At 47.7% G+C, this 13,568-nt stretch overlaps 1 protein-coding gene across 4 annotated transcripts in view; it reads left to right on the top strand.

Moving 5' to 3' along the window:
* Nucleotides 1-8,030, top strand: part of LOC114889001 (transcription factor COE1-like) — a 44,298-nt gene extending 36,268 nt beyond the window's left edge. The window contains exon 3 of one of the 4 annotated variants that reach the window (XR_003791929.1): nucleotides 7,455-8,020. Coding sequence is in view for 3 of the 4 variants with exons in the window: in XM_029211713.1 (XP_029067546.1) it covers nucleotides 7,469-7,574 (106 nt within the window). In the remaining variant the exon portion in view is untranslated. Of the gene's footprint in view, nucleotides 1-7,454 lie in introns of all 4 variants that reach the window. The other 3 variants (XM_029211713.1, XM_029211714.1, XM_029211712.1) reach the window with 3 other exon arrangements.
* The last annotated feature ends 5,538 nt before the right edge of the window (nucleotides 8,031-13,568 follow it).

The following is a 13,568-nucleotide window of genomic DNA, read 5'->3' as shown; positions in this document are numbered from 1 at the left end:
AAACTTCTCAAAGGAATGTCTACACTGCCCAGGTAGCTGTTCAATTGCCCGGCAGCATGGTCAGCTCAGTAACTATACATGAGGGCCTGACAATGCCCAGGCTGGACTGAGCTAGAGGACCACAGATGCCTGCCTGGATAGTCAGAGGTCGAGGGCTGTCCTGCCTGAGACTTGGTCATCTATTCATGCCCACTCAGATGGGACAAAGGATGCCTCCAGTGCCAGGAGGGCCCCACCAGCCCTCAAGAAGGCAGCATCTGGGGGCTGGCAGGTCACTGCACCCAGTCCTGTATAAATCCACACATGTCCACTGAGTGCCCTCCTGTCTGGGCTGTGCTGGAACCTGGGGCTGCCCAGGCAGAGTAGGGCCAGCATCACCCTTCCCAGGTGGGAGGGCAGAAGGAAACCATGCATGACTTCTGACACCCTCCCCAATCCTTGACAGAGGTTGAGGTGGATAAGAAACAGTCCGAGACAAGAACAGACATTTCATTCTTCTCTCAGAGCCCAGGACTGGGGGAAGGGAGGCCAGAAAAACAGTTATTCACCTCAGCTCCCTGACTCCTGTTTGACCCAGGGCAAGTCCTATCCATTCTGGAGGCTTCAGAGAGAAGAATAGGGGAGGGCAATGAGGGCCAATTGTGCTTAAACCTAACTCTAACCTTTACCCTAAGAACCCTAACCTCTAACAGTAACCCCCTAACAACCCTAGCCTCAGACCCCTAGACCCTCGCCCCTGACCCCCAAATTCTAATCCCTGACCATGACCTTTAACCACAACCCTCTACAATAACTCCCAACAATGACCCATAACCCTAAACCGTGACCCCTGAACCCTCACACTGACTCAGCCCCAGGCCTAAAGCCTGGCCTAGTGAGTACCGAGAAAGGATCTATGAACTCTCAAATAAACCAAAGAAATCTTCCTGACCACGAATTTAGCAATGGTTTCTTAGATTTGACAGTAAAGCATAAGAAATGAAAGAAAACAATAGATAAATTGGATTTCCTCAAAATTACAAACCTTTGTGCATCAAAAGAGGCTATCCAGAAAGTAAAAAGACAGCCCACAGAACTGAAAAAAATATTGGCACATTATATATCTGATAAGACTCTTTATCTAGAATATACCCAGGACTTTTACAACTCATCAACAAAAAGACAAACAATACAATTTTTGAAACGGACAAATGACTTGCATGGACTGTCCTCCAGGCAAGACATACAAATGGTCAACAAGGACATGAAAAGATGTCAAACATCAGTGACGCAGTGGTTGAGAGTCCGCCTGCCGATGCAGGGGACACGGGTTTGTGCCCCGGTCCGGGAAGATCCCAAATGCAACGGAGCGGCTGGGCCTGTGAGCCATGGCCGCTGAGCCTGCGCGTCCAGAGCCTGTGCTCCGCAATGGGAGAGGCCACAACAGTGAGAGGCCCGCGTACCACAGGAAAAAAAAAAAAAAAAAAAGAGTAGTAGCCCCTGCTCGCCGCAAGTAGAGAAAGCCCGCGCACAGCAATGAAGACCCAACACAGCCAAAAAATTAAAAATAAAATAAACTTTGTTTAAAAAATGGTTTAAATGGTAAATGTTATGTGTTTTTAATCACAATGGAAAAAATGAATGAAATAATGATCAATGTTACAATGCGGATAAACAGTGAAAACATCCCAAGTGAAAGAAGCCATACAGAAAACCACCCAGATCATGCTCATCTTGTACACTTTCAATCCAGCAAGGTTTTTAAAGTGAGGAAAAGCCCCACTGATGGTTCCACGAAGAGAAAACTGGATTTGAATAGAAAAATACATTTCCACAAAGCTGGGGCAGCTGGTGAAAGTTGAAGCGGGCCTGTGGATAGGATTATAATGTGGAAACCATAATTATTCCTCATTTTGGGGTTATGTGCTGGTTTCCTGGGAGAGTAGCCCTCCCACTCTCACAGGGTAAAACAAACTGGAGTATTCTGTGAATGTGGAAAACTTTATACTGCTATTTAAAGTTTTTTATACACTTGAAATTTACTAGAAAATAAAGTACTTATCAAACCAACCATGTCATACCATGCCAGAAATACAGACATCAAACTCTGTTATAGAGGCCAAGCCCTACCCAGATCCAGTTCACACACAGTGGTGATGCTAATCACCCTTGTAGGAGTCCACATACTACAAGAGGCACCATGGGAAGATTATATTGGGAGCCACTATGTCTTGGATGCTGTGGATGACCTGGATGTAGTTGAAACAGTGGAATTTCTGAATTCTAGTTTTCCACATCCAACCACCAAAAAACTGTTACAACTAACAAATGAATTCAGTAAAGCTACAAGATACAAAAAAAAAAAATCAATGCACAAAAATCATTTATCATTCTATACACTGATAATGAACCATCAGAAAGAGAAATATTTTTTTAATCCCACTTACAATTGCATCCAAAAAGATAACTCGGAGTAAATTTAACCAAGGATGTGAAGGACCTGCACACTGAAAACTGGAAGACACTGATAAAGAAAACTGAACAGACAAAAATAAATGGAAATATACCCCGTGTTCATGGGTAAAAAGAATATTGTGAAAATATGCATTCTAAGGTGGGACTTCCCTAGCCATCCAGGGGTTGGGACTCTGCGCTCCCACTGCAGGGGGCGCAGGTTCCATCCCTGGTTGGGGAACTAAGATCCCACATCCTGCATGCCACATGGTGTGGCCCAAAATTTTTTTTTAATTAAAAAAATATATGCATTCTAGCCAAATTAATGTACATTTTCAACGCAATCCCTACCAAAAGTCCAATGACATTTTCCATAGAAACAGAACAAACAATCTTAAGACGTGTGTGGAGCCACAAAGGACCCAGAAGAGCCAAAGCGACCCTGAGGAAGGAGAACGGGCTGGAGGCATCTCGCTCCCTGACTTCACACTTCATTATGAAGCTACAGTCCCAAAGAAGTGTGGAGCTGGCACAAAAACAGGCACACGGACCAGAGGAACAGAGCAGAGAGCCCAGGAATCAACCTACAGGTATGTGGTCAGTTAATTCACAAGTAAGGAGCCAAGAACATACACCAGGGAAAGGACAGTCCCCTCAATAAACGGTGCTGGGAAAGCCACATGCCAAAGAACAACACTGCACTATGTCTACACCACACACAAAAGGGGCCAAAAATCCAGTTTTCCACATCAAGCCCTTCCTCTCCTGGGTCCTCTGAAGACAGACACCTGCAGCAGTCAGCCACGCACAGGAACCTTCTGCCCACTTTTCCTCACCTTTTCCCTCAGCGGCATCACCTCCTGGCAGGTCCTGAGGAGACCAGGCTCCTGTCTGCATGAACTGGACCCCACAGTGTCCCAAAGCTGAAGCCCCAGGGGGTCCTGAGGAGACCCAGCTTCTGTTAGTGTGGACTCGACCCTGGGTTGTCCCGAAGCCCAGCCATCAGCATGGACTCGGCCCCGCGTGTCCCAGAAGCCAAAGCCCCAGCGGGTCCTGAGGTGGCAGGGCTCCCATCAGCTGCGCATGGCGCCAAGTCCGCAGGCAGAATGGGCCTTCCCGCGGAGGGCCAGGGAGGCGGGCTCACGTTCCCTGCCAGCCAATGGGAATGTGCAGACCAAGCCACCTCCCAGTTCAGTGGAGGCCCCGCCCCCTGAAGGCACTTCCCCTGCATCCACTAAACTGTGGAAATGCAAACTGAAATACAGTCAAGTATCCCATGACTTCTCCAAAATAGTTAAGAAACAATTAACTGGAAACTGTATGAAATTAAATGACCAGACACAAACTTTAAAACTTACGCCAAACTCACTCAAATTTATTAAGACATTTAAAATGTGAAACTATCAAAATTACAGAGATAAACACAGAAATACATGACCTTGGGTTTAGTCTCTCGATCATGAGCTTTGAGTTTTAACACACAACACAAAAAGCCAATCCACAAAAGAAAAAAGTAATATTATGGACTTTATCAAATTAAAGATTTCTACTCTCAAAGACGTTATTCAGAAAATCAAAAGACAAGACACAAACTGGGAGAAAAATATTTGCAAAACTTGTATCTGATAAAGGATCTGGACTCAGAATAGACAAAGACCTCTAAAACAACCCCATAAAAAAAAAAAAATGGGTGAAGATCTGATCTGGACACCCAGCCAAAAAAGATATACAGGTAGTAAAAATCATACAAAAACAAGCTCAACATCATATACCATTAGGGAATTACAAATTAAAATCATGAGATATCACAGCACACCTATTAGCACTGCTAAACTCCAAAAATATGACAATACCAATTGCTAGAGGGTGAGGAACAACAGGAACTCTCCCTCATTGCCAGTGGGATGCATGTACAGCCACTTTGTAAGACAATTTGGCAGTTTTTTCCAAAGCTAAACAAGTCTTACCTTGGGATCCAACAATTGTGCTTCCAGTATTTAGGCAACTGCTTTGAAAATCTATGTCCAAATGCAAACAAGGATGCAATTATGCACAGCAGCACTATTCATAATGGCTAAAAACTTGAAGAAATCAGGATATCCTTCCAAAGATGAATGCATAAGCATCCATGTCAAGGCAAGTAGAATATGCCACCCCAAAATCTCTCTCTCTGGCATGAGGATTATTTCAGTTGGATTTTTTTAAAAAAAGAAAAAAAGGAATCTCAGAAAACTGAGTAGAGATTGCCCTTTTGTGAAGGACATTTACAATACAGAAATCTCCATTTATAAGGGTATGTCCCGCTTTGCACCAGAAACAGAAGGATAATGAAATCTCAAGTAACACTCATCAATGGAGATGTCCTGACTTAAATGTGCAAACAATCATACCCTTCTTTACTGTGCTTTGCATGATAACCTGCCATAACTGGCCTTCCCCCCCTTCCCCGACATCTTTCTTCTGTTTTTAGCTGAAGACGGTATTTAAGGGGATCATTTCAGGGAGTGACTCAGTTTTCCGTGGTATCCTCCCTGTATTCAGAAGGTATACATGTTATTAAATTTGTTTTTCTCCTGGTAATCTTTTATTACAGGGGCGGGGGGGGGGGCGTCTCAACCAAGAACCTAGAAAAATAGAGGGAAAATTGTTTTTCCTCCCATACATGTTCAGTGGAATACTACTCAGCAGAAAGGAATGCACCATCAACCTATGGAAAGATATGGATATATCCTCAGTATGTATTGCTAAGTGAAAGAATCCAGTCTGAGGAGGCTGCACACAGTATGACCCCATTTACGACATTCTGGGAAAGGCAAAGCTACATAGATGATAAGCAGATCATGGGGTGGGGGGGTTGAAGTATACCATGTGATACTCTAGAATGGATACCTGTCACTATGCATTTGTCTAAGCCCATAGATGTGTGTCGCCCAAGGGGTCAATCATAATCTATTCAAATTTAGTTATTTAGAATGTAGGCATGTTGCAGGATGGAATACATAATGTGACAGAGTCTAAATGTATTAGAAATATATGGAAACAACTCACTGTAGGGGATGGGGTAAAAGGTGCTGACCTAAGTTACCTTTGGAAATGAATGGAATCTGTAGACTAAAGGCAAAATGGACCGTATATAAACAGTGGGCTTTATTTTATGAAGTTATTTCCAGGGTGTAGTAGCTAACAATTCTGAAACCTCTGCACATGTAACCTGGAAAGGAGCAATGCACAGATAAATGGCAGATGGTGGGAGCCAGGCTCCTTGCTGTGGGCGTGGGAAGTTACAGGTAAGCAAGGGGAGAGCCTCTGCCCTCGTAATCCTGGATCTGGGCTTCCTGGGAGGATGCTGACTGGCCAGAGGAAACACACAGATCTTCAGGCTGGGAAGACCCTGCAGACACAGGAACTTCACGCCCCATCTTTCCACCCATATCTGCTGGAAACACCCAGTCTTTTGTAATCAGTCACTTGCAGCTTTTAAGACATTCTCATCCCTAAGCAGATAAAGGAGCATGAGGGTCTTGCTTACCCCTAAGCTGTCCCAGAATCCAGGCCCTGGAGGTGGAGCCAGGTTGGGGGTTCCTGGGCCTCTGAATCCAGGCCCTGGGGGTGGAGCCAGGTTGGGGGTTCCTGGGCCTCTGACCAGCAGGTGAGAGGAGGGAGGAAGACCGGTCCTGAGGACAGAGGTTCCCTCAAGTCTGTGAGCCCAGGAGCCCCGATGGGGTTCATTCCCAGTACGGACATGGGCGGGGCCTGCAGTGGTTCTCTGTTCCCCCTGGGCCCTTTGATGAAGCCATGGCAGCACTGGGCCCAGACGACTCCTGGCGGTGTCTCAAACTCTGACACAACGGCTTTACAAAGGAACAAGAGAATGAAGGTCAGCCCCTGATGGCCACTCCTTTCTGGCTCTGAGTTGCTTCCACCAGGACCGCAGTCACCTGCACAGTCTGCTGTGACCTACCTGTCCCCACTGGCCTTTTCTCTCCCTCCCTGTGATGATTCCAGTGACATTTCCAGCCCGGACCCCTCTCCCAGGCCAGACGCCTCTGTCCAGCCGCTGCATCCCCGTCTCCCTTGGGGGCTAACAGGCCCCTCAGAGGACTGGGATCCTGCAGCTCCCCACACCCAGGAGCAGCCCCACCTTCCCAGGTTGCTGAGCCCAGGCACCGGTAACCGAGCAGGACCCTACGCGGCCTTCCTAGGACAGACCCCTCCCCCACATCCTCTGCTGTAGCTCCTCTCTGAAGTACCTGGATAACAGTGTCTGATGCACGCTTCCTGAGTTGTTTTACAGATGCTAAAACCACCACCGAGTGGAAGAAATTAACTACTTGATGATCATGAACAGGTAGCCCCAGAGATTCTGCTGCCTAATAATTTATAATGTTAACTGCCTGTTACCTCATCTTCAACCAGAGAACTGTGCACCAGCTGATCACACACCCTTCGACCCCCCCTCCTTCACCTGGCCTTTAAAATTGCCTTGCTGAAATCGCTCAGGGACTTCAGGGTTTTAGAGCACAAGCCACCTGTCCTCCTTGTATTGGCGCTTGTACAATTAAGGCTGCACCTTCCTTCACCACACCCGGTGTCAGACTGGCTTTACTGCACTCGGGCAAGCGGACCCACGTTTTGTTCGGTAACACTGGGGTCTCCCAGGCTCACAGCCTCCTTGTGCCCCACTGACTGTCATCTGCTCCTCCAGAGTCTTGTAGCAAAAATAGAAATGAAGTTTTCCCTCCCCTGAGAACAAGGAAAATGAAGGGAACAGTGAACAGGCTAGAGAAGAAACATAACCTGGCCTGAAAGAGTTCATCACTCCTTGTTTTACTCTGTCACTCATTTGTAGTAACTAGATTTGTACTTTACAAAACTAACCTCACTCCATGACACTATGTAATTTACCTTTAGCACCCATCACCCCTGACTCTGTGTGAGTTACATCCCCTGCCTCTCACTCCCTAACCTTATGTCCAGCACTTACATTCTATACGCCCCTCCTAACAAATCACCCCCTATAGTTTTTGCATTTCAGAAACGAGGTCACCGCCAATAAACCAGAGGCAAACGGACGCAATTACCAGACTGCTGGACCCCAATTACCGGGCTGCCTGATGCCAACTGTGACTGTTTTGAAATAATGCAAAGGAAAGGAGGAATGCAAGACCTTCACTACTTTTATCCTTAACCTATACCCCGACTGCGAGAGTCCCACATAAAAAATCTTCCCTGATTCTCAAGGTGTGCCCAGTTCTTGAGGCGCTAGCCGGCTGTGTCTTCCCTGCTGCCTGGCAGAAAAATAAAGCCATCTCTCTCTTCCTCCAAAATCCCTGTCTCCGTATTTCTGCTCGGCCTCGGTGCACAGGGAAGCCGAGATTTCGACAACAGTCTGTGGCCAGTTCCCACGCTAATTCCCCTCTACACCCACAGCCCTCGCCCAAGCCCGATCTGGTGCCTGGTTCCTCCATCAGGCCTGACAAAGCTCCCTGCCCACACGGTGCGTCTCACATCCCACCCCAATGTGGTCTTTCTGAAGCATAAACGAGACTGACTCTCTCCCACCTGTAATCCCCCAAATGTTTCCCCACTTTCACTAGGGCATCTGCCGGGAGAGACATCTGCCAAGGCCCTGAGAGTCCCCGGCATCCCCACTAGGCTGCTGGCTCCTGAGCTCCCCGACAATGAGCACCTCAGCAGGCTGGGAGACACGGCCGGAAACCCCAGAACTGCTCACCTCAGGACGGGGCAGGCACTGCCACGGCCTCATCAAAGAGAGCAGAGAAGGCTTCCCCAGCTGGGACACAAACTCTGCACGAGTGGCCTCTCCTTGAGCCATTACATCACCTCGTGTGACTTGAGGGAAGGAAGGACCAAGGCACACTTGGTTCCTAAGGAGGATGGTATAGGCTCAGTCACGTCCCCCCAAATTCACATGCTGAATCCCTAACCCCAGGACGTGGCTGTATTTGGAGATGGGATTTTTAAAGAGGTGATCAAGGTAAAAATGAGGTCAGTAGGGTGGATCCTAATCCAATAGGATTGATGTCCTACAAGAAGAGATTAGGACACAGATAGGCACAGGGGAAGACCATATGAGGACCTGGGGAGAAGATGGCTGTCTAAGCACCAAGGAGAGAGGCCTCAGGAGAAGCCAGCGTGCACACACCTTGATCTCCGACAGCATCCAGGACTGGGAGATAGGTCTGTTATTCAAGCTGCCCTGTCTGTGCTATTTGTTACGGCGGTCCTGAGCAGACTCACACACAGGGTAACTCAGGGCTCAGACTGGACAGAGCCCACTCTCCCTCCCCCTGTACGTGAGTTACAGGAGCCCCAGGAACTGAGGAGGGGGTCCCTGAGGAGAGGCACAAGATAGAAGATTTTCGGCATAACACGACTGCATTCATGTTAAACGTGCCTGAAGTCCAATCACACGAGATGGTTTTGTCCTGTATGTACATCGGCACCTTCAGTCTGAACTGTAGATCTTTGGCTTCACCAGCTCCACTGAGAGCATTAGCTTCACCTGCTGTGGACCGTCTCCTATAGGATTTCCAGAACCACAAAGCATTGAAGCTTCACAGGACCCAGAGTCTGTGCGCTACCGTCCAGGTGACCCTCACAGGAGAGCCGTGCAGCTGCCCGTGAGAAACCATTTCCCTTTTTCCTGTTCACAGCTACCCTGCACCTCCCAGCCTTCCCACCCCTTACAGCTGGGGCGTAGTGCCTCGTGTTACCAAGGGGAAGGGGTGGATGGAGGTGGTGAGGGCCTTGGCCAGCCTGCATCCTAGGGCGGAGGGCATGAAGCCCAGCTGGTCACCCCACCCTGCTAGTTGGAGCCCTCACCTGGAAGCAGGGAGGAGAAGCAAGGGGGACAGAGCCTGGGCCCCGACGCCCACCTGCACTGGACTCTCACAAGAAGGGGACAGACACATCTTGAGCTCTAGCCCAGTTTTGGGAGACACTTTGTTCCAGCAACAAACTATGCCTTAAAAGCCAAGGTGCTTTACAAAGCCCTCCCCAGCTGTCACGGAAAGTCAGGCTTCATCTCATCACACTTTTCTCAAACCCCAGCTCACGGTGAGACCACCTCTCAGGTGATGGTGCTTCAGAGCAGCCCCTTTAAAAGATCCCAGGAGTTCAGCTCTCCCAGCCCTGCCTTCAGTTTAAGGGAGAAGTTTCCTTGACAAACCTGCTCAGTTTCCTGGACAACCAAGCTTCACAATCTCCCAAACTCTTCTCCTTCAAACATTCCTATTCTAGGCTGGATGAGCCTAAAGAGACAGTGCCGTCATCACGTGCCAGAAACCGATTCCCCCAAGCCCGTAGTTATTGGTCACATGATGCTATTGATGATGAAATCCCAGGAGAGCCAGCTTTGCAATATAACCATTTCCGGACTCGGCACTTTCCACGGACAGAGTGGAGTGGCTGTTTCCACGTGCCCCGTGGTGGAAGAGTTCACCTAATGCAGCCAGGACTTCATCCTTTCCAGGTGATTCCAGGGTCCTCACTCTGCCCAGACCCCACCCACATGGCTGCTGTCTGTGCCAGTCCATACAGGACCTTGGTAATCTCCTAAAATGAGGGTTATTTTATACACAGGCAATGGGTTGAATGCTGGCCCCAAAAGATGTGTCCCTCCAGAACACGTGAACAGGACCATATCTGGGAAAAGGGTCTTCGTATATATAGTTAAGGATCTCGAGGTGAGGTCATCTTGGGTTAGGGTGGCCCTCAATCCAATTGAGAGAGTCCTTATGAGAGACAAAACACGAGAGACTCAGACACAGAGGAGAAGCCACGTGAAGACAGAGGCAGAGACGGGAGGGATGCAGCCGCAAGCCTGGGGATGCCTGGAGACCCCAGAAGCTGGAAAAGGCAGGAAGAACCCTATCCTGGAGCCTCTGGAGGGACTTCCGTCCTGTAACACCTTGATCTCAGATGCCTGCTCTCCAGGACTGGGGGAGGATGAATTCCTGTTGTTTTAAACCACCCACCTTGTGGTCATTTGTTACAGAAGCCACAGAACGGTCACACAGACCCTGCTCTGTAGGATCCCGGAAGTGCAGGTCTCACTAAAAGCAGATAGAGGCTGGATTACAGAACCCTTAGAGTCAGCACTGAGCCCTAGAAGTCCTAAAGCAGTGGCTGGACACCCGTATGTTGAGGGGTCAATTCGGAAGCCCATCCCCAAGGGTACTGGCTGCACACGGCCTCCCCAGGTTTTTATGCCTGTACCTGTTGGGGATAAGTATTTCCACCCTAATTCAGGACTTCTGATGTCACCGTTCACGTTGATAATTAAGAACCCACTAGTTACACAGATGAAAACCCTATCAGGACACCTGCTCCAGTGGTAAAGAATTCTGAAGTTGGTCAGAGGTGGGGAATCGTCTCCCATGCAGCCAGCAGCCCCCCGGCAAGGAGTGTCCTCATTGCAAGGCTGGGGGACGGTACCGAGGCGTCTGTGAGTAAACGTGAGCTGAGCCCCAGGCCAGCTGCTGCTGAACTGTTCCCACCCTTCCCAGGTAAAACACCTGAATGTGTGCAAGGACTTGAAAGCCTAGAGGAAAGGGCTTGGAGTCACACCAGCCACAGCACGCAGGCCAATTTGGTGCCTGCAGGCCAGCCGGAATGGTCCTGGCCCCGGGCGCTCTTCTGGAAGCTTTCCATTTCCCTGCCTGAGGTACCCCTCCTCTCCCGGCCCCCACTGTTTTCCTTCCTCACCTCTGCCCGGGGAGAAATTCCAGCGGCAGGTATGGGTGACACATCCTCTTGTTTAGCAGATGGCAGCCCGGCAACTCCTGCAGAAAGTCCAGCAGAGCCCCACTCACACCGGGCCACCCACAGAGCCGCAGCCCCTCACTCCCTCCCACCAGCCCAGTCCCGAGACTGCTGACGGGGCAGAGAATATGGCGTCAGGCACAGCTGCAGGGGCTCTTGCTGCCTGGAGCGGTGTTTATATTGACCTCAACCCAGGCACACCTGGGGAGGGCTGGCCGGCAGGGTCAGGCTGCCCAGGTCAGCCAATCCTCGCCCCTCAGGGGCTCATAGCTGCAGAAAATGGGCCTTGCTGCACCGGCCAGGTCCAAGGAACAGGTGTGGGGTCCTGAGGGTCAGGATAGACAAGGGGCTGCAGCCCTGGCTTGTTTTCTAATCATTTTAACTGGCCCGTGAGCGGGAGACAACTTCAAGAAGTGCAAACCCAGCTTTGCACGCCAAGCCCTTCCGGCTCCCTACCCAGGAGGGAGGGTGTAGGGAAACCCTGTATGACCTCTGATGCCCTAAGAACACTGGACTGATGTTGAGTTCAATTTGAAACAGTGAGGGACCAGAGCAGACACTTCATTCATCTTCTATCAGGGCTCAGGGCTGGAGGAGCAGAAAACAACAGCCGAGCTCAGCCTTGATGCTAATCCCGACGCGGATCCTCACCCTAAACTCTGATCCTGACCCTAAGCCCTGAGCTAACCTTAGCCCTAACCCGTACCCTAAACCTGTACCTTACCCTAACCCATACTCTACCCGTATCCTACCTGTGCCCTAATTCTAGCCCATGTCCTAACACCCACTCTAACGCAGGACCCTAACACCCTGAGACCAAAACCATAAACCTTAAGGAATAAACAAAACCACAACCATAACCAAAACCATAAACCATAAAATGTATTCATTAACCATACGCATAAATAAGTCATAACTGTAAACATAACCATAAGACATAAACCATAACAGCAACCATACACAGCCCCAGCCCTAATGCTAACCCTCCAAACCACTTACACCAAGCCAAATCTAATCAAATTATACAAATACATCATAAAAAAGAAAACTACCCCAGTATACCTCATAAAGATGAATGTAAAAATCTACCACAAAATAATAGCAACAGGAAACGAAAAGAACATTAAATGGATAATGCCATAAGCAAGTATCTCTACACCAGAAATTTCAGGTTGTTCAACATATTAAAATTAAGCAATGTAATAAACCACAATAAAAGTGTGAAGTAAAACACACGATCATATCAATTAATGCAGAAAAAACTAAAATAAAAAACCAGTGTTATTTCATGATACAAACACTCAAGAAAGCAGGAATAAAAGGAAATTTGTTCAATATGGAAAAGAGTAGTACAAAAAGCCACAGCAAACATCATGCTCAATGTTAAAGACAAAGATTTACTCCTGAAATCAGGAACAAGGCCAGGAAGCTGGTCTTCATCATTGTTACTCAATAGGATGCCGGAAGTCCTACCCAGAATCTTGAGGAAAGAAATAGGAGGCATCCATGTGTGAATGGAAAAATTCAAACTGTGTCTCTTCACAGAACACAGATCACATCATTTTATATATAAAACTACCTATAATGAACAAAAAATTATTTGAGCTAGTCAACTAATGCAGCAAAGTTATAGAACAAAATATCAATTCACAAAAATCTATCTTATATGTATACACTAGCAATAAATAACCTGAAAAAGCATTTATGATAACAATTTCACTGTAAATAATGTCAACGTCAATGTTTAGGAATATATTTAGTGAAGATACAAGACTTGTTTTATGTGTGTAAATTTGTATGTTTGAAATTACTGGAAAGTAAATTACTTTTCAAAACATCATGTATGTCAATAGCACGCCAGAAAAGCAGAGAAAACATCAAGCTTCCATAGAGCAGCCGAGCCCTACGCAGATCCAGTACACCCGAAGTCCACGTGTCATTTAGAGGCACTGGGGGAAGGTTCTATTAGGGGCCACTGTCCTCCGTGTTGTGGACGACCTGGATACGGTAGAAACAGTGGGATTTTGGAATTCCAATTTTCCACTTCATTCCACAAAAAAACTATTAGAACTAATAAATGAATTCAGTAAAGTTGCAAAATCAATACACAGAAATCAGTTGCATTTCTAAACACTAATAATGAACCATCAGAAAGAGAAAGAAGGCAACCCTATTTACAACTGCACCATAAAGAACAAAATACCTGGGAATAAAGTTAACCAAGGAAGTGAAAGACCTGCACACTGCAAACTTTAAGACATTGATGAAGAAATTGAAAAAGACACACCAAGAAATGGAAAGATTACCCTGTTCTCATGGAACGGAAGAATTAACATTGTTAGAGTATG

This window comes from Monodon monoceros, unplaced genomic scaffold, assembly GCF_005190385.1.
Source record: "Monodon monoceros isolate NGI ecotype Baffin Bay Population unplaced genomic scaffold, NGI_Narwhal_1 Super_Scaffold_9, whole genome shotgun sequence".
NCBI classification, from domain to species: domain Eukaryota; kingdom Metazoa; phylum Chordata; class Mammalia; order Artiodactyla; family Monodontidae; genus Monodon; species Monodon monoceros.
Note: the sequence above shows the minus strand (reverse complement) of the source record. Positions and strands in the feature narration are given on the sequence as shown.